General features: G+C 41.7%; 1 protein-coding gene across 7 annotated transcripts in view; it reads right to left on the reverse strand.

The window, feature by feature from the left end:
* Positions 1–22,849: 22,849 nt before the first annotated feature.
* Positions 22,850–27,410, reverse strand: part of MEIS2 (Meis homeobox 2) — a 211,320-nt gene continuing 206,759 nt past the window's right edge. For 2 of the 7 annotated variants that reach the window (XM_050798578.1, XM_050798579.1), the window contains exons 11-13: positions 26,977–27,087; positions 26,544–26,639; positions 24,262–24,280 (exon numbers count right to left, since the gene is read on the reverse strand). In XM_050798578.1, the coding sequence (XP_050654535.1) occupies positions 26,581–26,639; positions 26,977–27,087 (170 nt within the window). In that variant the 3' untranslated portion in view covers positions 24,262–24,280; positions 26,544–26,580. Of the gene's footprint in view, positions 24,281–26,543; positions 26,640–26,976; positions 27,088–27,410 lie in introns of all 7 variants that reach the window. The other 5 variants (XM_050798575.1, XM_050798582.1, XM_050798581.1 and 2 more) reach the window with 4 other exon arrangements.

Below are 27,410 nucleotides of genomic sequence, written 5' to 3' on the forward strand. Positions count from 1 at the left end.
TTCTTCATCAACTTTGCTCCACTACATTTAGCATCCATTGGTGATTCATGCCTGAATCAATTTCTGTGATGTTGCAAAATGGGGATTTTCTTCTTTTTTTTTTCTTTTTTTGAGACAGGGTCTCTCTCTGTCACCCAGACTGGAGTGCAGTAGCACAAACATGGCTCACTGCAGCCTTAACCTCCTGGGCTCAAATGATCCTCCCCACTCAGACTCCTGAGTAACTGGAACTATAGGTGCACCTAGGTAATTTTTTGTGGGTTTTTTTTTTTTGTCTTTTGTTTTGTTTTGTTTTGTTTTGCAGAGACAGGGTTTCACCATGTTGCCCAGGCTGGGAAATGGTGATTTTTTTTTAAACTTCACTATTCCCTCTATATTAGCTGGTTTACTACTGTAAAAGCAAGAGCTTTCTCTTCTTATTTATTTATCTATTTATTATTATAGACTCACAGAGTCCTGTTCTATTCAGTAGACAACAATCCATTACTTCCTTATTTATTTTGATGGAAGCCTCTTCAAGCTGGCTTCGTGTACCTTTTGACAGGCCTTCGTATTTTTGGGAGCACTTCCTCACTTTCAGGCACTGAAGATATTCCAAGCTCATAGCTTTTTCTGCTCCAGCCGTGAAATCTGTAGGGTATGTTTTAAACACCTTATAAATAAATAATTTCCCAATGAACCTACAAGATGCATACTATTAGCATTCCGATTATACAGATGAAGGGATTAAGACACAAAAGGTAAAATACTCCTAAGTTATAGCCTTATTAAATGGTGAAGTCAAATTGTTGTTGCCTCCAGTCTTGTGCCCACTCTCACTCCCCAGCCCCAGCCAAATGTATTCTCCACAAAGTTAACAGAATGATGGATCTCAAATGCAAACACCGAATCTCTACCATGCAGCAACACCTTGGTAGCTGGTATTAACGCATTAACTACTTATTGAAGTGAATTGGTTTGAACTGACAAACAACTAATGAATAAATCATATTCCCATTTTCTCCTTTGCCCTCTTTCAGTTATCTGGCCCAAGGAGCAGAAAAGAAATTCCTAGAATGAAATGGGAAGAGAAAGTGAGGATGTTGTCATGCCTTTTAGGACTGATGTAAAGATCCCTCTTTCGATATCTATCACTATGGCAGATCTGGATCTACTTATTCCCTCTGCATGGAAGAGGAAACTTCCACCTCTCCATCTGAAATGCTGATGTAACAATCTCTCATTACACTCTCCTACATTCTCTTAGCTCTCAGAACCTTTAGCTTCTTTTCTCCAAGAAAATATCCAAACCTTGTGTCCCTAAATTTACACTCAGCCTGTCACCCACTCTGTGTCTTCGTTTCCTTCTTTATCTAACTTAGACCCAATGGTTTATTAGCTCAAATACTCCCCAACAGGTATTCTTAACTTCCAAACTCTTCTTCCCCTGCAAACTCTCAGACCTAGAAGAATCCAAGCATCTCACTCCCTCACTGAAATTGCTGAGCACTTCTGGAGAAAATTACACAATGATATGGATGGTTGGCACCACAAATCTCCCTTGGCAAGGTTCAGCAATCTTATGACCTGATCCTGATCAGCTCCCTCTCCTATTCCCCTCAACAATGATTTTAAGCTTTTACCTCTCTCTTTATGTCCCTTCCCTACCATCCCTTTTCTCTGAGTGCCTCCTACAACTGGGAGAAAATCCAGGTTATCAAGCAGCATCCACATTATTTTCTCAGCCCCACACCTCCATTTAATCCATACATATGCCTACCTTTACTTTCCTTCTTTATGTCTCATTGAGGAGGTGACTTTTAACTTTTAAAGAACTTAGCTTATATGCTCTAAATCCCAGCCTCTACTACAACCCTCTAATATTCTTTCATTAATTTCTTTTCTTTTTTTTCTGTATCCTTAATCTCCATTACTTTATATATCTTCTATTTTATTGCTTTCTCTTCAACTATAGAAATAAACTCAGTTCTTTCATCTTAGAAAGCAAAACATCCCCTGATCCTACATCTTTCCTTTATCTACTGTCATATTGCTTTTTTTCCATGACTAAGATTCTTGAAATTAGTTTACACCCACTGTCTTCACTTTCTCACCTCCCTTTTGTTCCTAATCCACTTCAATCTGCATCTACCCATGCCTCGCCACTGAAACTGCCTTCTCTGAAGTTATCCATGACCTCTTAGTTGCTAAATCCAAAGGGCATTTTTCAAGCCTTATATATTTTTTGACTTCTCCCTCCCTCCCTTTCATCTTCTTTTACCTTCAAAAATATTTGTTAGACATTGGGGATACCATAGTGAACCAAAGATACCCGACCTTGTCACCATGGAACACATAGTCTAGCTGGGGAAGCAGACATTAAACAGATCGTTACATAATTAACTATTAATGAAGCTAGTGTGATATCACAAATATAACAAAATGACTGTTAATGAATATTACTGTGATAGTGATGCAAAGAAAATTTAAATGTTATTATGAGAATAGAGAATCTAGCTTAATCTAGAGGGGAAATGGTCAAGAAAAATTCTCCCGCAGCAGTGGCATTTAAACTGAGATCTGAGAAATGAATAGCAGTTAGCTAAGTTACAGATGGGGGACGGTGGAGGAAAGAAGAACCTTCCAGACCGAGGAAACAGAATATGCAAAAGCCCTGAGGTAGGACGAGGCTATACTGTTTGAGTGATGTAATGGCAGACAGCATGACTGGATTAAAGAGAATAAGGGGATCCCAGATGGGGCTGAAGATCAGGGGACAGAAGTGAAATCAATCAAGGCCTTAGAACATTTTAAGAAATGTGGACTTCATCCTAAGAATGGTGGCGGGTTTCCATCAAAGGATTTTGAATAGGAATATGAAGAGATCAGATTTGGCTCCAGAACCCCCAGTGGTGAAGTCCAAATAAAACTAGGGTGGTGGCAGCTGAAACAGAGAGAAACATATGGGTTAAAGATGCATTTAGGGGCATAAATATTAGGCCTTGGAAATTGATTGGATTTGATACCCCTTGTGGAGGTACTGGGGATGAAGAAAAGTATCAAGGATAAAACCCAAATCTCCAGCACAAGCAACTGGGTGGATGGTAATGCCATTTACCAAGATAGTGAACACAAGAGAAGGTGTTTCCTTGGGGGTGAAGATCACGAATTTAGGGTGCCTCTTGACCTATAGAGATGTCACTGGAGAACTGAATGTATAGGTCTAAAGTTCAAATGCAGGTTCTGGGTCAAAAATAGAAAACTGGTCAATCATCAGCCAATGAAAGGTAACTGACACCAAAGGAGTCTATAGGACTGACACTGACTGTAGAGACATAGAAGAGCAAAGAGGGAGAAGCCACGTCTCTACCCAGTCACACATACCCTCTGCCCTCCAGCCATGCTTAACTACCAGTTTTCTGCATGGCCTTGTCTTTCTCTCTCTCTCTCTCTTTTTTTCGTTTGTTTGTTTCTTTACACATACTATTTCCTCCTGTCATGATTTTCTCCTCACCTCTGTCTTAATTCTTATTTATTCCTTAAGACAGTTGAGGTGCCAGTTCCTCTACAAAGTTTTTCCTTCTCTTTCCCTCGTCATGTATTTGCCTCCATTTCATTAGATGTTGCTTCTATCAGGTCTTATAATTCTGAAGAGTTACCTGTAAAATAGCAGTTATTACACTGTAACGTAATGTTAGTTACCCTGCTAGACTGTAAATTTCTTGAACACAGAACTCTACTTATATCTCATTGAGTCTCAGGGCCAAGCACAGGGCCAGGCACATAATATTTCTCAATATGTACTTGAAAGGAAGCAAAAAGATTCTGCTAGGAAAAGTTTCCTATGTGAGTCGTAGAATTCCTGACTATTAAAGCCAGAATGGACCTTGGATATTTTCTACTCCAACCTATTTTGTAGGTGAGGAAACTGAGGCCCAGCTACAGAGCTAATAAGTGGAAAAAAATATTTAGAATCCAGTTTTCCTGGCTCTCAGCCTAGTGGTCTTCCCATTACCTAATAAACCAACAAACCCATTGAGTAAGCTATTTATTCAATGACTTGCCCATAAAAATGTATGCTGTGTGGGTCTTTTTAAAACATGGAATATTAAATGATAACTATACAGATGCAAATATATAAGCAATTGAAGTGACCTACGTGATATAGAACAAAAGGAGAATCTATACTAACAGAAGTGTTGAATTCTTATATGATTAATAAAAAAAGAAGATGTTAAAATTTTATGCATTGTTTACATGAGGTCCTGTCTAAGCTTGGGGGTAGGGATGGTATAGGATGATAACTATCCCATTAACAATAATAACTGGTATTTATTGGCTGCTCACCATGAGCCAAGTACTAGGATAAATTTCTTCATTCGTTAATTCCTTTGGTGAGCATGTGAAAGCCCTATGAGAAGTTTGGAAGTATGAGTTTGCCTAGGGTCGTCTAGCTGATGAGAGGCAGAGCCAGCATTGAGATCCAGGCAGTCTGACTGTAAAGGGATGTCTCCTGCCTTCATTATTTAAACCTGTGTGTACTCCCTCCACTTAGGCAGCTCTGGTTGCCACCTTCTTCTCTTTGCCAGTCTCTTAAAAATGTTAAAAGGGGAAGAGCTGTTGTCCAAAGTCATCCCTAGTTGATAGAAAATAAATGCAATAAATTATTCTCTCTTTCCCAACCACCTACTTGGATCTGAAAAAAATATTTAAATGAAAAGATAAAAATGTGTTCATTCATAAGCTAGGCTCCATTATATTTGCTTTTTTTATTAAAAAAAGATATATTTATCATGGTGCCCTTTCTATGTGTCCGTGTTTCCCTGTAGTTTTTGGCATTGGTGCTCTTGGATTATAAACTCTAGATGGCAGTGATTAAGTTAAAGTTTTGTGCGGTCTCTGGACAATGGTATGTATATTGCATAATACATAATAAACACTATTTGTAATTATAATAAGGGTGAGTCTGGAAGAGGTAAACAAGGGTATAAAATTCATCTTCCGTATGGTTATTATTTCACTTATACGAGAAGTCCACTAAATTCACTGAACCATATCAGGCCACATCTGTTTGAAAACCTACCAGTTTTTATGAACATTAAATAAAACTGGTTAGACTTAATGACCATTTATCATATTCATACAAAAATCATGAAATGGAAACATAGCAGAGAGGAGACCACTGAGAAAGAAAAAAAGTTTTAAACATCAACAAGTTTGATATATTATTTTTTATATTTAAAAAAATCAAGTATCTGCTGTTTTTTGCTCCAGAACTTTCTGTAATTGGAGGGTCTTTTACTTTCACTGTTGTTTTCTTTCTTGCCTGAGTATTAACCTAAGTAGCACAGATTCAGAAAACATGCCCAAAATATTTATACATGCATTTTCTCACAAAAATTAGGTACTCGAAACTTAAGAGACAGCTTGGATGAAAAATTTTACCACAAGGAGAAACAGTGAACAGCCTCAAACAGAATCAAGATAAAGCTTGGGGGGTGCAGGGTGATGGTTAGGGAGAGAGGTAGGTGACAGGAAATGAAAAAAGTTCTCCTAGTTTCATTTTATAGGTGAAGTAGGTTCTACTTGGATTAGACCTTCTAAGTTACTATAACAGAGGGTAAAGAGAGGTAGTAAGGAAACTTTGAGTGACGCTTCTGACAGCAGGCTACAGAAATAACAATTTGACAGAAGGGGCCATCATAAACATAAGATCATTTCAGGCATGAATAGGACTTCTTAATATAAAAAATATGGAGCATGTGTAGGATTCAATTTGGGGTGAAGAGAAGAGCCAGGTGGGAAGGTTACCTAGAAGCCAGCTATTAGTGTTGAAGTCAAGGAACTCTGGTATCCTTTTAAATATTCCTGGTGAACATTCTTCAGAGATTTTGAATTATCTTTCTCAGTTATTTCTATTTATATCTGGTTTTAGCTTGATTGACTGAGCTGACTGTAACCAATAAATAGAGAAGTTTGGTATTTCTATAAATACAAAGTTTGTTTTTGTGCCAATACTGGCATCTATTTATCCTGCAGGTAGAGGATAGATCTCGTTTTTGCCTAATTAAAACAGCATCACAGATCAAAAACAGATCTTCATATCAGCAGACAGACCCATCCCTCTCTTCTTGTTATTTAATAAAAATTTCATTATCAATGTGCTGGAAGGAAAAATAATAGTAAAAAAGTCTGCATATAGTATTATAAATACTACTTGATTATAGAGGGTAGAAAATGGGAAAGCACCATATAATAAGAAAAATTGGCCCTAAGTTAAAAGCTTTGGGATCTTGTCAGAAACTAGAGCTAACTAGTTTTATGAATTGGACTGGTCAGTTGCCATCACTAGGCCTCCAATTCTTCGCTGGAATGGTAAGAGAAGTTGTCCAAATTGTTCCTAAAGTCCACTATTCAGCTCTGAAACTCATGACAAGTAAATGTTCTATTTTGAATTTTCATTAGGTTAAGGATTTAACAATCAGCTGAAACAGGATGACTAACCCATAACATGTTCCAGAAAAATATGAAATGACATGTTGAAGAGCATTCAAATTGAACAAAACAGATTTGTGTCTGTGCCACTATTGATATACAAATGTTGAATGTGTTTTACTGTATCTACTGAATGTGATTGATAGGAGAGGCATCAATTTTAAGGTTTGTGAATTTAAGTAAATTGTTGTCAGTGGTATCGCTTCTTAAAAAAATTATATCTTTACAGTGAACAGACAAATTGAGACAGGATATACATAAAGCATCAATTTAGCACAAATATCCACTTACAATTGTGAAATATATATATATGTCGTTGGGAGTTTTTCAGGAAATTTGAGGAGCATTTTTTAAATTGCTTATGCTTTTTAGAATGCTTAGCATTTCTGTTTTGAAAACAACTTGTCTTCCTTTTCAAAATGTATGTGCGAAGCTGGCTCTGATGTCAGAATGAACCATTTTCACAGGATTGGGTCAGCTCCCACTCAACATTTCTTTTACAGAAAAGAAACCGGTGATGAGGCAGTATTTGAGCTCGTTAAATCTCAAACCCCCAGCATCTTTTCCAAAGCACTACAAAACTCTTAAATGTATAATCACGAGGAGGAAAAGAAGAGAATATAGTTTGTCTTCAAATTATTAAATCCTTGTTTTGACCCTTTCCTTTCTACCTTGATGCTTTCTGCCTCCACCTTCATTTAAATTTCCTCACTTTGGAATGAAAACGCATGAGTAAGTCTGGTGCATAAAAAGGAAAACAAGCAAATAAATAGAAAACTTGTCTTTTCATCTCTCCCATTGCTGTTTTCTTTTCCCTCTCATTTCTCTGTGCATTGAACTTGAATCATGTCTATTTAAATCCTTCCTATACCCGGGATATTTTAGGTTTCCAATATTTTTAAACGGAATAAAAATAGTTTAAAAAATTTTAACTGCATGTCACAAATATTTTGCAGATAAACTTGCTTTGAAACATAAGTGAATATCAAGTGGGGAAAACAAAAATTTTCTTCACAAAATCTATAAATGTCTTCCTTCACTTTAAAAGGTTTTTAAAGCTTATGAAGGAAGCTACTGGAAGCAAGTTCATGTTTAGCAAGACTAGCCACAAAAAAAAAAGAAAAAAAAAAGAAAGAAAAGAAAAGAAAAAGAAAGAAAATAAATTGATTTAATGGGAGCCCACCCTGTGTCTAATTTCAATGTTTCCATTTATGTCATGTCAGATTTGGGGAGACTGAACCCTCGTTGAATGCACTGGGCTGACTGTCTCCCATGCCTGATACCCAGGGTTCATGACTGCAGTTCCTGGCACAGTCATAAATATTCATACCTAGACTAAGAATTTGCAAGCCAAATTCATTTGGCTTTTTTCACCCCATCAATCTTATAATTAATAAGGGTGGTGCTCTTGTTTCACTTTCCTCCAAAAGAAAAGATAAATGAAATAAAGAGTCATCCTGTAAATTTAAATGGGAGTGCCTCTCACTGATTAAAAGCTGATGCTATCATATAATGGTGGAAGGGGAGGCTTCAGCTATTTCTCTCACTGGTGGCTGGGGCGGGGTGAGGAGGTGGTGATGGGTAATGCAAAGGAAGCATTTCCAGATGTGGCAGCATGAGCCTTAATCCAAAGAGTTTGGTTATCTATTAAATAATGCATAGGAGAATGTTGAGATACGATGTTAGAAATGAGTTGTAGGATATATATTTACTTATCTAGCATTTCGATAGGTGGACACTGAATTTAGCTGGACATTGAATACAGCATGCCCAATATCCAGAAAATTGGATTCTGAACAGCCTGCAGGTCCTGCTTGCAGTTTAGAAATTTAGACATATTTTAGAAAATTGTTAAAATTTGATGATCATTGAATCTTCAAAGTAACTGCCTTTGAATTAGTGTGATAGCTGTGTTCCTAAATCTAATTGGAAAGACTTGGTTTCCTCAAAAACATTAAAGAAGGTGTGTGTGTGTGTGTGTGTGTATCACAAAATAATTTTACAAATAAGCCACAGTACATAGGACACAATGTAAATTGTCTGCTCCTATTGGATTTTCTAAGATCTTTTAGAGCAAAGCAGGAGAATCAAATTGAACATAATTTTGAAATAAAATTTTGATAATTGAGTTAAGCAACTTGATCTTGTCAATAACCTGTGACCTTATTCTATTTACACTTCATTTAAAACTTCAAAAACTCCCAAGGCTCTTGGATCAGCTTCAAAGTATGAACAACTGTCTTCACTCTGTTTTGGTGGGCAGTGTCAACCCTTTTGAGCAGATTATTTAATCTGTTTTAAAATTAAGAGACCTGGATAAATAAAGAAGCAGGAAAAGCTTCACTCTGCAGTTAGGCGTTCACCTCTAACTTCTGTGAGGGTAACTTACTTTAAACATGTGATTATCTGTTATTTTTGTGTATTGGTTAGTTAGCTTTAAGAACTCTTGACACCTGAGATATTCCTGAGACCCACCTAATTTATGTAAAGGCAGTGGAAGGGGATACTGGGCACTCTTCACATTTATCTTTAAAGCTTTATTTAACTGTTTCATTCTTTAAAAACTATGTTCAGGGCAGTCCCTCTTTAAACATGTCTAAGTGCATTTGCAGAAAAGATATGTTTGACTTCTTAATTCTATGTGAATGCAATTATACATTTGATTTACTGCAAAAGAAAGAAAAAGAAAAGAAAAGAAGAAAGAAAGAAAAAGAAAAACTCCTTTCCTCCACTGACCTTTAAAAGAGGAGGGTAAATGAGAGAGAAGCAAAACTGACTGGGCCTCCTAGTGTTTCCCCAACCTGACCTCATCTAGTCAGCTACTTCCGGGATGAGAATGGTCTGAGATCCTAGAGGCCCTGGTGAGCTGGGTAAGTGGCACAGGTGGGGACCCCAAGGCGCCTTTACAAGGAGTCCTCAGCTGGTGGGGAAGCTCCGTCCAGCTTTCTTGTAGGGGTGTGGAAGGGGCTAGGAGGGAACTGTCTTGTCCTCAGCCTCGGTCAAACCCTTCTCAACTTTGCTTGGCTGAGGGGGATCATCTTGGAAAACTCACGGTTTGGTAATAAAGTCTCTTTCCTCTCCTACTACTTTTCAAAAGCAAAATTAGACCCACTTAGAGCTTGTGGGTGTTTCTGGGTCCTTGCTGTTGATCTCCCAGGTCACCAAAACAAGGCAGCAGCTCCTGCAGGCATGTCCTCCGAAGGCGTGGGAAGAGAGATCTAGGAATGGCAGAGGGGGAGTGGGAGAGAAAGAGAGAGAGGGGGTGGGGGGAGAGGGGAGAGGGGAGAGAGGGGAGAGACTGGCTCTGTCACCCTTTCTCCTGCATTCTAAATCTGGCTCTTGAGAGAGGAGAGAGGAGAGAGACTGGCTCTGACAGTAACCCTTTCTCCTGCATTCCAAACCTGCTTTTGGAGCCAGAGGCAGCCCTCCATCCTGGTGCCACCCAAATGCTAGACTGCTAGGTTGGGCTGGGCCTGAGCACTGCCCAGCGAGCTTCTCTGTCTTTAAAGGGTTCTGCGGGCTGAGCCCGGCAGGAGTTCCACGCGGCCGTCCTCGGTGCAGACTTTCTCGCCGGCGGACGTGGGTTCCGGTGCAGTCCCACTGTGGCAGCTCGGAGGCGCCCGCCCTACGCTGCTTCTCCAGGTCCTGAGAGTCGTGGGGTCCTGAAGACGGGTTCTCTTCCTAACTCCATTCCCAAAAGCCCGCGAAGAGCGTGGGGGAGGGGAAAGTGAAAAGCACCCCTTCACCTCACCCAACCCCCACGCTCTGTGAGAGGTGGCACTGCAAGGCCCAGAGCCGGGAGGAACCCTGCTCCCTGGCCTGCTGCACCCCGGCCTGCTGCACCCCAACTTCCTGCCTCGGGGGAGCCAGCTGTGCTCCTCCTCAGCCGGGGGGATTTGAGGGGGGTTTGCAAATGGATTTTTGCTTGTTTTAATGTTCTTCCCTTTTTTGTGTGAGTCCAGCTGCTGTGGAGGCGGGCGAGGGCAGCGGGGTAGGAAGGACTGGGATAGGATCGGGTCAGGGAAGAAGAGACAGCAATTACAGAGCTTTGTGGATGTTTGTGGACACACGTGCCTAGGTCACCGCATGCGTGTGTGTGTGTGTGTGTGTGTGTGTGTGTGTGTAATGGGGTGAGTGAGAAAGAGGGTGTACAAAGCTAAGGAACCCTAGACCAAGTCAGTTTGTGGAGCTCAGAGACGCGCATCAGACCCAGCTACTGTCGCCTCACCTAGGGGTCTGGAATAGACACACTTACAGCTTGGGGTTCATTTAACCCTTTTTGTGCCTCAATCCCAAGAACTTTCTTTGTTCTCCAGCACCGGGGAGAGGGGCTGTCCGGAAGAGGGGGGCTGGAGTGGCCGGGCGGAGGTTCACCCTAGAGAGGTGGGCTCAGGGTGCTGGACTCGAGAGTACCAGCTCAGCTGCCAGTGCCCACTCCTCTGGCCAGGCGGCCTGCCCTGTCTCCAACTCTTTCGTCCAGGTGAGAATGAAGGGCTTTTTTTTTTTGCATCGATTTGGCTTTTCTGTAAGAAGGGAAATTATGAGTTGTGATATTTTTATTTTTTAAACATCACGCCTGCTTGAGATTGTGTTCACCTGGCAAAGCGGAGAGTTTGAAGCTGAGAAGAGTTTGAACAAATGAAGTTGAGAAGACTTTGGACAATGCCAAATAAATATTGTGAATGATAACTTGTGTTAAAGCTAAAACTTTTGCACAGTGACCGGGACTGGCTCATTACTGGGACAGAAATAACCCTCACAATACATTGTCTATGTGTGTACACAGTGTCCTCACTATCTTCAACATCCCAATTCTCTTGGGTTTCAAAAGGTGATTGGGCTGACACAGTCAGCCCCCACACACAGTCTCTTATGTGTGTGTTTAAGAGAAATACTTTGTACTAAATGGATCAGCATGAAATACACAAAGACAAGCCAAATAGAGGAGGGGGAGAGGAAATTAGCATCAATTCTGGGAAAGGTGAGGAGAAAGCGGAACAGGGAGAAAGAGAGGAAGAGGAGGAGCAGGAGGGAGGGAGGAAGACAGAGAGATTTTTCACACGTGCAGACCAAGGGCTTTGAAGCCTTCGACCCTGACCCCCAAACCCAAGTGCATCTCACAAAACAGGTTCGGCTCATATTTCAGGCGGTCTCCTGGCCCGGCGTCCGCGGTCCCCGGGGCCTTAATTCACTCCTGCCCTCTCTGCACAATGACTTTCGAACCTGGGAAAATAATTGCATTAGAGCAGATTACTTATCCGTCTTTTTCTGTTCGACAGAAGTCTATTAAACTCAACACAGCCATTACCAGCTGAGCTCTAGAGCGCGCCTTCATTAAGAAAATTAAAATCATACTTTTGAACCCAAGCAACGCCTGCGCAGGTCTCAGGAGTCCGCGTCAAATCGCTGTATTTTCGAGAACCCGATTTTTCCGTGAATCAATGTCTGCTTTTTGGATACGGTAGAACAGGGTGTAAAGATTGAGCGTGATGACAGTTTCTCGGAAGATAGGGACGTCTGAGCTCTGGAAGAACCATCTCTCTTCTCTATCCCTCCCACCTCCTCCCGCCGCCTCGCCTCCTTTCCTGGGGGGGCTCTTTTCCCGGAGCTTTCCAGTTAGAGGCAGCACACCTGTCCGGGCGTGCCCCGGGATTTGGGTAGCAGGTGGGGGCGGCTGAGGCGACAGGGCGGGAATGGTGGGTTCAGGGCCCGGGAAGCCCCGGGGTGAACTTCCCCAGGTGACGTCTGCGGCCGGAGGCCCGCACCGAGTGCACGTGTTTCACACACGCGCGCGCGCACACACGGACCAGAGCCGGCGAGGAGACTGGCCCCTCCATCGCCTTTCACGGCGGCTCCGGGACCAGTGTGGCCTGTGAGCCTTTTGTCCAGCCGGGCGTGGGAGCCTGGCCAGGGAACAGGGCAGGCCGTTGCGTATGCCTCGGACCGGGAGCTTCTGTCCTTTTGGAGGGGTTTGGCCTCTGGGGGCCTATCTGGGTTTCCTTCTTGGTTTGGTAGGAGCAGCAGTAGCACCGGGTATCCCTTGGAGACTGTGGGCGGAATCGCTCCAGCTCCTGCTCTCTCCCGCGCCCCAGCTTGGGGCGGAGGGAACAGGTGGGAACCGCGGGCTGGAAGGAGGGCGACGTCCCCTACCTCCCTTCCTGAAGCCTCGGGGTAACATCTCCCATGGCTCTAGCGGAGTTCAGATCTCCAATTCCACTTTCATCTGGAACCCTCACCGGGTCTGTCTGCTCAGTTAGGAGGGGGTGCGTTTGCATTGGTTTTTTGTGGCATCTGGAAATTTGCGGTGTTTCAAGAATAATCTTTAGCATGTTTTTATTTTCTGTTAGCCACTGCCCTCCGTTTCTGCATTTTGTTTCTAAAATGTTAATGACTGTGTATGTCTCTCAAAGGTCCACCCAACTCAAGACTCTAAAGGAAAACATAACTGCTTTTGCACATTTGGGGGGCGTCCTTCCTTAGGGGCCTGGGAGCAGAGAGATGCTGCTTCCATTTTTTGTCAGAATGCTCAGTCCTAGAGTTCTAACCCCCTCTTTCTGTCTAATACGGTTTTGGGGGGCTTATGAGGGGAAAATATCACCCCCTCCTCCTCCCTATCAGCACTCAAATACAGGATTAGGTGGAGTTACCTGAAAGTGTATATATTGTTGTTCCTTGGCAAGTGTCTAATTCTCTTTCTCTCCATTTCTATCTGGTACAAATGCCTACAAAACTCCGATGACGAAAGTCGACAAATAGATGTGGACAAGCGAACATCTTTTACATCTCCACAGCTTTCAACTCGCTAATTGGTGAATATTAAAAATATTTTTTCCAGGAAAAAAGAAAAACAAACACACACACCTACGCTGCTGTTGTTCGTGTTTTCTTCTCATCAAACGTAGACACATCATTGGATTTCTTTTTCCTTTGTAGCAAAAGATGAGGAAATCAGAAATGAACCGCAGCCTTTTAACAGTAGCAATCCCAAGACTTTCGAAACAGTTTTCTTTGCTTCTGTTTTCCCTTCTTTGCCCTTAAAGCAAAACAAAAACAAAGATAAAAAAGGAAGAAACATCATTCTTAGTGAAGAGTTTATTTTGTTGCCACAATAAAGGGATGGGGGCAGTCAACAGCTACTTGAGATGGTAATGCTTAGTGATCCCATTCTTTTAATCATAATCTTCAAGTGGTTTAAGATTAATGGCAAGGGGTGTTTTCCGTCTCTTCCTAAGGACCTTCACATTAATTTACTTGGAACATTGACGAGACTGTCAATGTCTCCAAATTTCATTAAGTCAAACAGAGACAATACAATGAGATGATCCTATTTTCTTTATATGTGAGAGAAATATTTTTATTTGGATTCAATTGCTATGAGGGACACCCCCTTTCTTGTCTTTATTACTTGATTGTCTTTGTACAGATACATAGATAACTATCTAGAGATATTTTTCATATATACCCACATACGTATATACTATATATTTGAATAGATCCATATGGTCTGCAGATAACTTCCCTTCCACTTCTGAGCGTCACAGAGACCTTTCAAAAAGTCAACCCCAGTGGCAGGCAGCAGATTCTGCTTCCCCAGAGCAGGATTTATATTTAAAGTCAGTTTGAAACCAGTGGACTTCCTCTAAACAGATCCCCCAAAATGTAACAGCTTGGAGTATAAATATTTAACTTTACCTCAGTTGTCACACAATAGCCCCAGCAAATCTTCAAACACAATCAGACTGAGGCATCACTTCACTGGCCTGAAGACCGGGCTGTCTCCCACCTCTGCCTTGCCCTAGGAGTGCTCGTTCTAGGGAGTTGCCGGGTCCCTGTCCCCTCCCGGAGCGTCTCTAAAGATGGGGATGGGGGTTGAAGAAGGGGTGACACAGGGGTTCTGGGAAGAAGCGACAGAGGAGCACGGATTTTTAAACCAGAAAATCCTACTACTCTGGCAAGAAATGAAAGTCCAGAGGCACACCTTTCCCCTGCTGTCCTCCCTGCCCGTGTGCCTTCCCCCGCGCCTCATTTCTGAGCACTATTTTAACAAAATCCTGAAATCCGGTACTTTGAAAAGCAAAACCAAAAACTCCCTCAGACACTAAAGTCGTTCCGCAATGTAGATTGACACTCTTTATGTGGGGGTCTAGTTGCGGTCAGAAGACTTTTCCGAGTCAGGGCTGCGTTGCCAGCGCCTTTCCCAAGAGTGGAGGCTGGCGGTGCAGGCGGTGCGGCTGCCAGCCTGAGATAGCTCCGGCTCTCGTTACCTGTGCGCCCTCGCGTTACGTGGTGCTCATAAATCCCGCGGCAGATTAACTGGGAAACCAAGAAAATGCCTCTATGCACCGAACCGTTGAATAAGAACCAAAATTCTCTCAAATGGTAGCAGTCTCACACCTTGCACTGGACGTGAAACACTCTAGTAAGATCAAATGTCAAAGACATAGGTTGTTAGTTTTGGTGCACTTCAGCTACCTTTTCCGTTTCCAGCAAAACTGAGAAGTACGACCCAAGAAAGAATAGACACACCCGTGGAAAAGACGTGTGTGTGTGTGTGTGGTGTGTGCAGCTACGGTGACAACTTTTAAACACGTTTTTTGCTTTAAAAAAAAGATTCGGACAGGGTCTGGTATTGCTTTGCGTTGCAGGAAAGGGTCATTCCGGACAAGGAACCGTCTGAATTCCGAAAGCTATCCCTCAAGACTTTTCCAAACAGTGCGAGTTTCCTGGGAGTTTAATTTTGTGAGGACGCAAAATATTGCTTTGTATTGGCCTGTTTCCCCATCAGATATCCATTTTTAAAACATCTACAGCATCTATTAAAAACATTTCCTTGGACTCGGAATCTGCAGTTCGGCAGGAAAAATAAACTGTAGCGAAAACCCAGAGAATAAAGAGACGTAGAAAAAGGAAAGGTGTCCCTTTGCCAAGGCTTTTGATACTTGATTCCCCAGAGGCCAAGTGAAGGTGGGGGGTTCCTTCGCATTTTATTGTTATTTTTATTATTTATTCATTTAAATGTTCAGTCCTTGACAAGCCATTTCCCTGCCGCGGGGTTTTGCTGGAGAATGGACGCGAGGGCAGTGGAAGGAGTCAGCGAAAGGTGGGGTGCGCAGAAAAACCCGATTCGCTTCGCAGGGGGCTGACCCGCAGCGTTCTGCTCTACTGGCCAGCAGGGGGCGCTCTGATGTTAGCTCTGGACTAGACAGCAGAGCCACTCTGTGCTTGCAAGACAGGCTTGGCAGTTTCACGCAGCTGCAAAAGGAAAGGGAGGGAGGATTGTAGCTCTTAAATCCTCAACAGCTATTCCACTTGGATTATTTACCCTCGGTTCGAAATGCGTCTACGTCTCACTTTACCTACCCATCCCGCTTATAGTGCATCCCGTTCCCCATTCACCTCTTTCTTTTCATCGGCATCTACGCACCACATGTATCATCTCTCTCTCTAGCCTTGAAATATACATTAATGCAACTTATTAAATGCGACGATGAATAGTCAACATTTTTTTCGCCTGTTAGTTCCGCTGATCCAAGCAGGATTTATTTGCAGATCTCACGTCCAGGAGCCATAATGCATGATTTTTTTTTTCCTTAAATAAAATTGGTCAAATGTTGACAACCTTTAAGCCAATCTAACACTCAAGATTAGTGATGGGAAACTAATGAGAAAATATCAGATCGCCCAGCCTGAGGGCTGCCAATTAAATCTTCGCTGATTGAAAAATAAAAGCGGACTTGGGGTGTGAGCCCAGCTCAACTTCAACTATTAATTTAACATGTTGCCGGGTTTATGCCTTCTCTTCTCTAAACAGCTTCCCGTAATACAGCTTTCTCCTCTTCATCCCTCAACCTAAAAGCCAAATGTTATTTCTTAGAATATTTCAAGGGGTCCAAATCTGGATGATCATTTCTTACATGGTAAATATTAGGCCTTTAAGCAATATGATTCAACTAATTAGAAAATTTACATCATTAAGTCTCAGGGAGAGAAAAAAAAAAGAGAAACAAATCTGCCAGTCATTTTAAAGGAGACAGGCACTAGTGAAGTGTGAAGAAATCGGCTCTAATTCAAAAAGGCAATCGGGCAGAAAAAGCCCTCAACATTACCCTGCTAGTTATTAATCAGAAAGGGCTCTCTCCTCCCCACACCTCCTCCCCTCTAAGCACTGAGTTTAAGTTCGTTTTTTTGCCAGTGGCCCATGTCATATTTATACTGAGGTTTTGTCTGCTAAAGGATTAAAATTTGAAAATGTTTCAATAAGAGGAAAACAGAATCCTCAAAGGGAAAAATATCCACAGAATCACCTCTCTTCCAGACAAGTAAACTTGTAATAAACAATTCTCACGCCCCTCTTATTTTTTTTTTTTTTAATTCTTTCGTCTTTCTTCCCATTAAGTTCCTATTTTGAAACCTGCTTGGTGAGAACTAGATAAAGTCTTTGTGTTCTGCTCCCCTCCCCCTCCTTTCTTGCATCTCCTCCCTCCTCCAAAGCGAGAAACTTAGTCTGAAAGCAGAAAAGTACAAATACATTAACAAAGCCCCACTCACTTGATAAAAAGGCCATGGTCTAGGCTTACATGTCAGGAATCTAAGGGAAGGGGGCTCCGTTGGTGGGTCTACAGACAGAAGGTGATGAACTAGAAATTTCCCCCACCTATGTGTACTATTCAATATAGTGTGTGGTTAGAGAAAAAGGAAGACAGGTGGGTGAGAATTATTTTAAAGTGTATTGTGGTGTTGTGTGGCTTTTTCTTTCTTCTCCTCTTTTCTATTCAGCTTAAAACAGCAGCCTCATTATATCTAGGTGCCCCTTCCCATCATACTCTTACTTAAGCCTTTGGTACACCACACACATCGCCTTTTCCCTAGTCTTCTCATTCCCAGCAAATTAACAGAAGAAGGAACTGCAAAAGGAACTTTGTGAGTAGTTCCATTTGGAAACCCAGGCCCTTCCTGTCATCTCTGAGGGTTTGTTCTTAAACGGATATTGGCCTCAAAAAAAATGTAATAGCAACCCTTAGATATTCAATTTCCCTTCATTATTATTTCTTTTTAAATTATAAAGAGGTCCCAAAGGCTCATTTTTCTGCCTTGTCCTTTTCTTCTCTCATTATGTTCCCTCCTGGCCTCATTTTCTTCTCCTCCTCTCTGCCTTACTTTCTGCAAGTTTCACTACCTTGCTTCCCATCAAGTCACTGGGCCTTAAAATTCTCCAGTCTTTGGGCTTCTGCTGACCTTGAACAGCTCCCAGCATTAGTTCAATGCCATATTCCTCGTTACCAGATTTCAGCTTTGCAGAAGAGAGCAGTAGCAGACCTGGGCTATTAACACACCACAGTTAATTCTCTGCTGGAACTTTTACTAGGTGGGACTTGTGAAAGGAGAAAATGTCTGTAAACAGGGAATGCTCCTGAGGGTGGCGAATGATTTCTGGTATAGAAGCCAGAACACATAAAATATGGCCAAATTGGTGAAAGAGCCAGTTCCGAGTTAGCATTTGGTTAAATAAGGAGAAGGAAGAGAACAGGGGGACCCTGGGAAGGGTTTAGAATGCTCCCCAAATGCAACTCCTTTTCTGACCATTAAAGAGCAGATGTGAGTCGAACGTGCTCCCCTTTGAGAAAGATTAGAGTAAAATGGACACCTCTGTCACTTTCAGGAGGCAGGACACAGAGAGGTGAAAATATACAAGACAATGGCCTCTGGCGCTGGTGGGCTTCCTTGGCGGGCTCTCCACCTTTTGCCCCGTCCCTCTCAGAACCCTTCTTACCTTTGTTGCTTCAATTTGATATGAAACCATGGGATGTTCCTGGGCTAGGTTCCCCGAGAGGAAAAAGACCACGAGAATCATCCCATCTCCTGCATCTACTCCGAAGTCAAGAAGCATTACAATAAAATTTACAGCGCCTTTAACAACTAGCAAGTAAAGCATTAAAATTCGCTTTAATTGAGAAAATATTGATTTTTTAGTCTAGAAGAAGCGAAATCGTAATTTAGCTTCAAACTTTCATGCTAGAATATGGCGTATTATGTCGCCGTATAATGGATCCACCCTTTCTGCCCATGCAACATCACATCTTTAATTGCTCTACTTTATGAAGTGATAAAGACAAAAGATAACCCGACTTAGGCAAACGCTTTTTAAAAAGAGGACCTAGAGGAATTTCTTTTACTAGATATTTGTAGAAAGAATTATCTCCTTTTTTGAAGCAGAAAAAAAAAAAATGCCCAAAGGGGAGGAAAGAAATAAAAAGCAAAACCACAGACTAGTCTGAAAGCAACTCACATTAGCAAATCCGTTGATAGTCTCTACCAAAGGAGGGATGAAGCCAACATTTAGAGAAAATGCATTCACGAACAGAATTGCATCCTCCTTTAAACGAAACAAACCTGGGTCTAGTTTCTTACTTTACTCCTCCGTCCTTTTTGGGGGGGGGTGGCGGGGGGGGTGTCAGAGGGGGCAGAATCCATTGGTGGACAGGGAAGGGAAAGAAAATCAGGCTTTCTATGTTATTTCTGTATCGGTTTTTGGTATTATAGAGGAGTAAAGAAGTTTTTGTGTGGTGGGTTTTCATTGATCAGTCACTCTGAGCTAATGTAATTATCCTCATCAATAGGAGGCTGCAGAGAGGATCATTATGTGGGTGACATTGATAAATGATCGCCCAGGAACGGCCCTCTCGCGGGCAACCCCCACGTCTGACCCTCCCACACACACAATGTAGTCATAGAAACACCTAGAGAACCTCGAGCCCCGCCGCGGAAGAGGCAGGAGAGGGAAGAAAAGCCTCGGGCGGCCGAGGTGGGGGTGGGGGCGAAAGGGGACGGCCAGCCCCAGATCCAAACCAGTTCCAACGACAAAAACAGCCAGCGGCGGGGGGCCGGGGGAGAGGGACGGTCTCCCCACCCGGCGGCCAACCCTCCCGCGCACAGTTGCTCACAACAAAGTGAAAATCCGCCCTCCAGACGGACCCATTCCTCCACACCTTTTCCCATGTGTGACCTCACTACCAACAACATCTGATGTTTGCCGAGACACGCATTCAGAGGGGTCTCTCCAAAGGAGTTAAATAATTAGGTCACGAAACTCGTAGGCATCTAATTCTCACGCGAGTTTACCCCGCTCCCCAAACCCCAAACAAACAACAAACCAAGCAAACCCATCTGAAAGAAAACAAAGGCAGCATCTGGGCGACACCCCCCCCTTCCTACATTCCCCCCAGTTATTTACTGGGTGACCCGGTCCTTTCTCTTCACCTCCTCACCCAGAGCCTCTGATTATGAGATAATGGATTTTGCGATTGTTCTTGTCAGGGAAAAAAATCTCCACCGAACCCCGCGTTTTCATCTTTCGACTGTTTTATTTAAGCCAATGGGAAGGTATTGAGAGCAGTAATTGATTCATAATGATCCATAAATCGATGTCGGAAAGCGGGGGGTGAGGGTGGAGGTGTACTAAGAGTAAGGGGGGTGGCGATGCTGTTTATTTTATTTCTAAAGCTTCAACTAAAGTAGCTTTGACACTGTTGGGGCTGGGGGGGAGGAGCTGTTGGGCTCTGCCGGATCATCCATCATCCCTGTCACCCAGAGTCTGCCCGGAGGAGCCGTAGACGCAATCTCCCTTCTGTCTCTACACCGAAACTATTAATATTAAAACCTCCCTTCAAACACTGCCCCGACGGTCTCCATTCTCATCACAATCTGACCGGCCTCCCCCATCAGACCAGCATTTCCCCCGCGCGGCACCTTCTCCCGGCCCGGGCCCGGAGGGAGGGGGCCCGCCCTGGCGCGCGACGCCCAGAGTTGATGGCTGCAATTGTAACCGGGACGGGCCCCGCTGCTGCCCCCATCGTTTGCAACACTTTGGTCTAACTCTTTAACACACGCCCCAGGAAGGCCAGGTGAGGGCCAGGGTAGCCCTCTGCACGCCCCGCTGCCGCGGCCCAAGCCTCTGCCCTGCCTCCTCCCGGGTTCCAGGACGCGCGTCCGCACCAAGCCCGCTGGGTGGGCGGCGGGGGCTGCGGCCCGCGAAGCTGGGGCCACTCCGCGCATCCAGACACCCGGACACCGGACTTTCTGACTGAGTGGCAACTTGTAGCAGGAGGTCCAGGCTCCTTATCAAATTGCTGGCGTGCTAGACTAATGGAGAACTTGTGGAGGATCCCTGTCCAGTCCCTTTGAAGGAAGGTCCCTCCTTTGACAGCTGCTAGAGATATTAGCCACATTTCCCTTCCCAAATCTGCTCCGGGTTAACAGGCCCGCGGGGGCGGGAGGGGGTGAGGAGGCAGGAGGATCCCGGTGGATTCTAACGAGGGCGAGAGCTGGGGGCGTGCGGGGTGCTGACCTAGGGGGTGGGAGAGAGGAGGGTGGACGGAAGACACAGACTTTCCTGGTCTTTTCTCTCTTTTTCGTTTAAAATGTGGCTTCTTGCTCAATTCCCAACCCTTAACAGATGGCGACTGCAGTTCTCTCAGAATTTCTTAAAGAAAGGGAAACCTTTGGAATTTATTTCTGCTTTTGCTTTTTCATATAAATAAAAAAGTGTTTTTATATTACTCTTGTTTTGGAGAACATAAGCAATTTTATTCAGACTACAGTATTTCCTTTAACACTATATGGTTGTCAAAACACCATTCCCAGTTTCTTTGCTTTTGACAGCTGAGTCTTTCTTAAATATACCCAAATCGGAACTCTTTACACTAAATAGTAAACCCGAGATAGGAGCAAGTGCATTCCGGGGTGGTGTAAAAAAAGCATTATAAAAATTGGACAAATCTATCACTTCTCTGTCTTATCATAGGGTTGGGGGTGGGGGAGAGCAAGGTAATGCAAACAATTATTACAATTATCATTCATCTCCAAATATTTAAGAAAGTTAAAGTTAACATGATAGGACGTGGGTTTGACGAATAAACTAAGCATGAGATGACTTTATTCATTAAAACCAAGGATCGAGAGCTCTGGTCTCTAAACTTTGAGATAACTTAATAATTTCATAAAACACATCCTAAACATGAGCCAATTACCAAGTAAACCCTTCAGCATTTAATGAGTGGAAAGAAAAAAAGGTTTTTTCCTCACCTGATGTGAGAGTTGATTTATCATGGGGAATTTTCAGAGTTTACACAAAAGCATTTAAAGTAAAACTAGGCAAATATTTAAAATTTACAAAAAGACTTCATGTAAAATAGAATAGCAAAAATGAGAGGGAAGCTCTCTCTCTTTTCCAAGTGGCACAGAATTTCTCTATTTAGTTTGTGTCAGAAGCATTATTTCTATGTTTAAACAGCAACACACCACTTAAATTGATAAATGTACTTGTAAAAATCCTACCTAACTAAATATGATACAAAACAATAAAAGTTTATTTCCTTTGTCATTTATACAGAACTTCCATAAATGCTGTCTGAAATGGAAAGATGGAAGAGTCCCAAATAAATATAACTATGGATTTGTTCCAAGTTTAAGTTTGCAGAGATAGTGAATTATTTCCCTAGCCAGTTGACATCATATATCTAGCTAAAGTTTACGATATTATTCTTTCTAAACAAAGATTCAAAATTTAAGAGTTACAAAATTCCAGGATAGTATATTCATTTGAAAATTGAGGGGACACGCCTCACCCTTTTTGCACACTTTAGCAGACATTGTTTGCACAGTCTCAATAAGCTAATGGTATAGATTTCCAGGAATGTTGCATAAAATTTTGAAAATGGCATTACACCGTCCATTTTGTTTTGTTTTCAGAGAAAAATTTAAGTTTAGTGATCATCACCCTAGCATCCCTGCACATGGAGGTATCTGAAATAAAAATATACCACAATATAATTTATAAAATATTAATGATTAAGTAATCTTTTAAAGTCAAAATTTCAAACTCCATAGAAGTTGTTTACTTATCTATGAACACCCATATGTAAATTTTCATTTACATATCCAACAGTATTGTAGTAAGACAGGCAGAGGAAAAACACAAGCAGATAAATTACCTTTGAGCACAGACATTATTTCTTACGTTGTAAAATTAACCTGAAAAGTCCTTTATTCTGGCAGAGGATGACCATGAAAAGCTTTATCTGAAAGTATATATTTTTTAACGTCATGCATCTAAAAAGGAGGTTGAGCACGTTCAGGGGGATCTTTCAACCTGGCTCATTATGTACACAGAGTTTCGTACCTTTAGAAGTTTTCTGCTGATGGAACTTACAGGCCAAATAGACATTCAAAGGCTACAGATGATTACCTTACAAATTATTGGTAAGTTTAAAATATACTCAACTGCTGGGGGGAAAAACCATCACCTACTTTTAACACTGTATAGAGTCGGCATGGTGCAGCCTTGTCCTAAAACCATTAAAAACGCAAAAGCCTAACAAAAAATCAAAAATGAAATATTTATTACCGCATTTTGTGACTTAACACCTTTTTTTTTTTAACATAACGTCACAGTCCTCATACAAGTATTTTCATGTAAATTTGACAAAGCTTAAAGGTAACAGCATTTTCTTCTAGTGAGGAACACGTGCTGAGAAAAGAAGAATTCATGGACATACAATACCAATTCCACAGCAGATCTGATACTAGCAAAAACATTCTTTTTTTTCAATTGAGGTAAACACATAGAATATCTAACATGAAACAATTAATAGACCGAACTCTGTACGAAGTTTGTTACAGTATTCTCTTGCTCCTTTTTAACCCCAAGCTTTGAGTTTCTGATAAAGTCCTAGTTATGGTTCAATGACCATTAATCACTTTTTTTGTGTTGAGGAAAGCTGCCCAACTTAAGATTGTTGTGTCCACAACCAAGGCTCAGAACTCCCGGAAGAAGCTCCTGCTCTGTCTTTAAATCTTCATTGGCAAGCTCTTGGAAGAAGAGTCCCCCAAAAATAATAATAAGAATTGGCTTATGAAGCACGAACTATAAAGATCTGTTTGAAACTAAAGGACACATTTATGGAGGAACAAAGGCCGGGCATGAAAACACATTCTTGAAGCTGGAGTTCGAGTGATGAGGTTCAGCCAAACGTTCATCATGATCTCCAGTGTGGTTCTTTTCTCATTGGCCCAACAGGTTTAAAATAGATACCACAGTCTCTCCTGGATAGTGAATTCACTGATGAACCAAAACAGTCATTCTTTTGGGAACAACACACATAGTGTGGAAAACAAGGATATATTTTTTTTTTCTCTTCTAAAACTATTTGAGGCAACATAACGGCGTGATCAACAGAAATGTACAAGTTTAACTTAGTTCCTATGTTTATACTACAGTAGTTATAACTCTCGGAGTCTTTTTCCAGAGGATCTTTACATGGACAGAATTGTCTCAGTCAGCCCATGATTTCACATTTGTGTTCTTGTTGCATTGGTCCTCTGTTGCTTGATGAAAAATGACAAAAGTAAAAAATAATCACAGCTGTCTGGAATTTCATATTAAGTGTCAACATCTGGTCAAAGTTCAGAAAGTCTTAAAATAGTTTTTGCGTGTGTTTCCTTTTCCCTTGAGCTCCCTTATACTATTGGGCATGAATGTCCATAACCTGTCCACCAACATTGGGATCTACAGAATTTAACATTGTGGGACTCTGTGCTGACATAGTCATTCCAGGGTGGGTAGGGGGTCCTCCGTGCATCATCATGGCTGGGTGGTGGGGATGGCTTGGCAAATATGAATGCATTGGGGGTCCATGTCTTAATTGAGTAGGGTGTGGGGTCATCTGGGGAGGAGTGTAACTTGGCTGTGCCATACTCATTCCCATAGGACCACCCTGAGAAACGTAGTCCCCTGGCATGCTCTGCAAACCTGAAAGTAGAGAGGGAAAAAGAAAGCAGGTCAAATTCCTAAACATTTTTATACTTTACCCATCAAAGATGAAAAGAAAAAAAAAAACAACAGACACTGCAAATCTTATATCTAAATTTAGCTGCAGATTCTTGCCAATGTTTGCAGACATTCAAATTGTAGTTTGCATTTAATTTCATCGCACAGCAGTATAATGCAACACAACAGAACTAAATATTTAATGCAACTAAATGTCAAAGTGGAACTGTTTTTCAAAATGGTATTCAGTACATTTCTTTGATAAGTGCAATAAGAATATAAATTTTGAGTCGAGTTTTATCAGTTAACTGTTGATAGATCATTTATTTTTCTGTGTTGCATTTGTAGACATGGACAAAAATTGAAGACAGTAAAATAAAATAAAATTGACATCTTATCATATCTATATTTCTTCATGAAAAATTTATTATATAAAACATTACAGCATATTCATTTTGAAGCAATGAGCTTTTATGTGTATTTAAAATGAAGCCCCCTTTTTGAATTAGAGGCATTCCTGTAGCAGTATACCCAAGAGATTGTAAAGGTCAAAGGTAAGAAGTCAATGTAAGGTCATATGACATGCCCGGTAGTTTATTTCTGAAAATTCCCCCAAATAATGCCTTGATATTAGGAATAAAATGTAACAAAATCTAGAAATTCTTAATTGAGATATGCAACATTCAAAGTGATGAGTTAAATGGTGGGAAGTCAGCAATTGTAAGGATTCTGATTTCTCTTGCAAGCTACCTGTTTATTGAGTTAAGGTTATATTTACAGTTGCACATCCCCAGGTCTAAAAGGACAGCTTTATTCACCTCTATTTAACCTCCAGTGCATACAGTTGAAAAGCTGAACAGATGTTTTTGACACTGTAAGCTGGTAATCTAAAGGCTTATATGCTGCAGTCATTTTGTTAAGTAGATCCGCAGTCCATTATTAACAGAAGTGGCAAAACCATCTAAACACAATAACACAGCCTGCATAGTCCCAGCTCTCTGTTTATTCTACTACAGCAGCCTGCTCAATGGATGATGATAATTAAGTACCAAATATACCATATTGTGTGGCTGCATAATCAAATCAAGAGAGGATAATATTCTTCTGTATTAAGCTATTAATGTAATTGGTCATGAAGCATAAAATATGTTATGTAATTAAATAGGCTAGAAATTATATGGCCTATATTAAGAATTATCCAAGCTGAGCAAATGTTTTCTCTATAGCTGTTTTAGGGAACATTGCTTTCTACATTTTTTGACTGCATTAGTAAAGGAAGGAAGGAAGGAAATTGGCTTCATCAATGGTGTGCCATGGTGACCCCCTGAGATCTCCTATAAAATGTTGGCCTCTATTTACATATAGAGAATGATTTAATCAAGGTACTTGTTGTTATATTCAGCCTCATTAAACAAGGAAGTTTCAATGTTATATGAATTTTTTTATGCTCTGGTGTCTTCAGCAAAGGATATATCTTGTTGGCAGACTCTGAATTTTTTTCAGATGTCAAAAACACTTGAAGCTTTAAAGTCTAATGGGTTTCTTAATCCAACTGCAGCCATTCAGCCTCAGTGAAAAATCCATTCCTTCATATTCAGTTGCTCCTAAATGTCTTTCCCTTTAAATTTATTGACTGACTTTCCTGTCTTTCTGTCTCGTGTCGAAAGTCAGTAGGCACATGTAAAAAATAATCAAAACACACCGACTCCCTAGTGAAGAATCAATGGTGTCACTGCTGTCATATATCTAGACTAGGCATAATGAGCTCCAGCATTTCATCTTTGCATATAAGATAATTTGGGCATCAATCGTATTCTGACAGATTTATGTCACTCAAAGGACAGGTCTACTTTTCCTTTTTTTTTTTTTTTTTTTTTTACCGCTTCATTGAAGCCTGCTTAATTTCTCTCAGTCAACTGGTGCCCCCAAGACATTATTTTTATTCTTAAATGTCCAATATCTTCCTGATGTCTGTGTTTGTGCACATTGGGGCCACAGTAAATAGGCTAAAAGGCAGTCCCACCTGCTTAAAACACACGCAGGCTTGTCAGTTGGCCTTTTCAAAAGTACACGTCAGTGTCACCTGTGACTTCAGAGCTGGGTGATATATCTTTAAAAACAGGCCCTTAGTTTGGAAAGGCATGCAGTTATGGGCAAGGAAAAATCAAATGGGGGCAAATTATAAAAAAATAAAATCAAGTCTCTGAAGTGATAGTGAAGACAGATCGCACCCGACTGTACTTACTTCCCCCTTGCTTTGCGATTGCTTTACATGATGAAGGTTACATGTAGTGCCATTGCCCATCCATGCCCATATTCATGCCCATTCCACTCATAGGTCCTAGAAAGGAGATAAAATCCAAGAAGAGGCCGGAAAATCAGCAATAATTGATGGTGAAAAAATAGAAGGAAACTCATATTCCTTTTCACTTATTGCCTTGGTTTAAAAAGAAAAAAGAAAAAGGATGTGTGTGGGGCAGAGTATAATGATACTGTGGTAAAATCTTTACTTTTTCAAAGAGGATTTTTTCCCCCACCCAATGTAAAGAAAGCAGGCAGAGCAGGCAGCAGGCAAATGTTAAACCCACCATGAGAGTGGGAGAGTAGAGTGGATGGAGAGGCTGGTGGAGCAGGTGGCACTTCCCAGGGAAGCCCAGAGGCAGGATGAGCCAACCTACCTGCAGGCCGGATCCCCATGTGTTGCTGACCATCCAACACAAAGCTCCCCATGGGCTGACCCTCTGGACTATATGCTGCTCCTTGGCTCACTGAAGGATCAAGAAGAAAACCTGATTGTGGTCATTCGAGGACACAGAGGAGAAAGAAGAAAAGATATACCAAACAATCAGCAATTGTTCCCGCTGCAGCACTGAAACGTTACAGCAACAATGTGGTTGGCACTCTACAAATGGGGGTGTGGTTTGTATGAGTGTCTTGATGACTGAGTGAAGGTGTGCGAGTGGCTTTAAAAAATGTTCTGGAAGAAAGACTTCACTGGCCAGTTTCCCAGGGGGTTCGTCCTCTGCAGCCCTTGCTTTTTTAATTATCTCTCGATTAGGGGGACGAAGGCTGGAGAAGTTAGGGGTACCCCATATATAAATATTGCAATGTA

This window comes from Macaca thibetana, chromosome 7 (assembly GCF_024542745.1).
Source record: "Macaca thibetana thibetana isolate TM-01 chromosome 7, ASM2454274v1, whole genome shotgun sequence".
NCBI lineage: Eukaryota > Metazoa > Chordata > Mammalia > Primates > Cercopithecidae > Macaca > Macaca thibetana.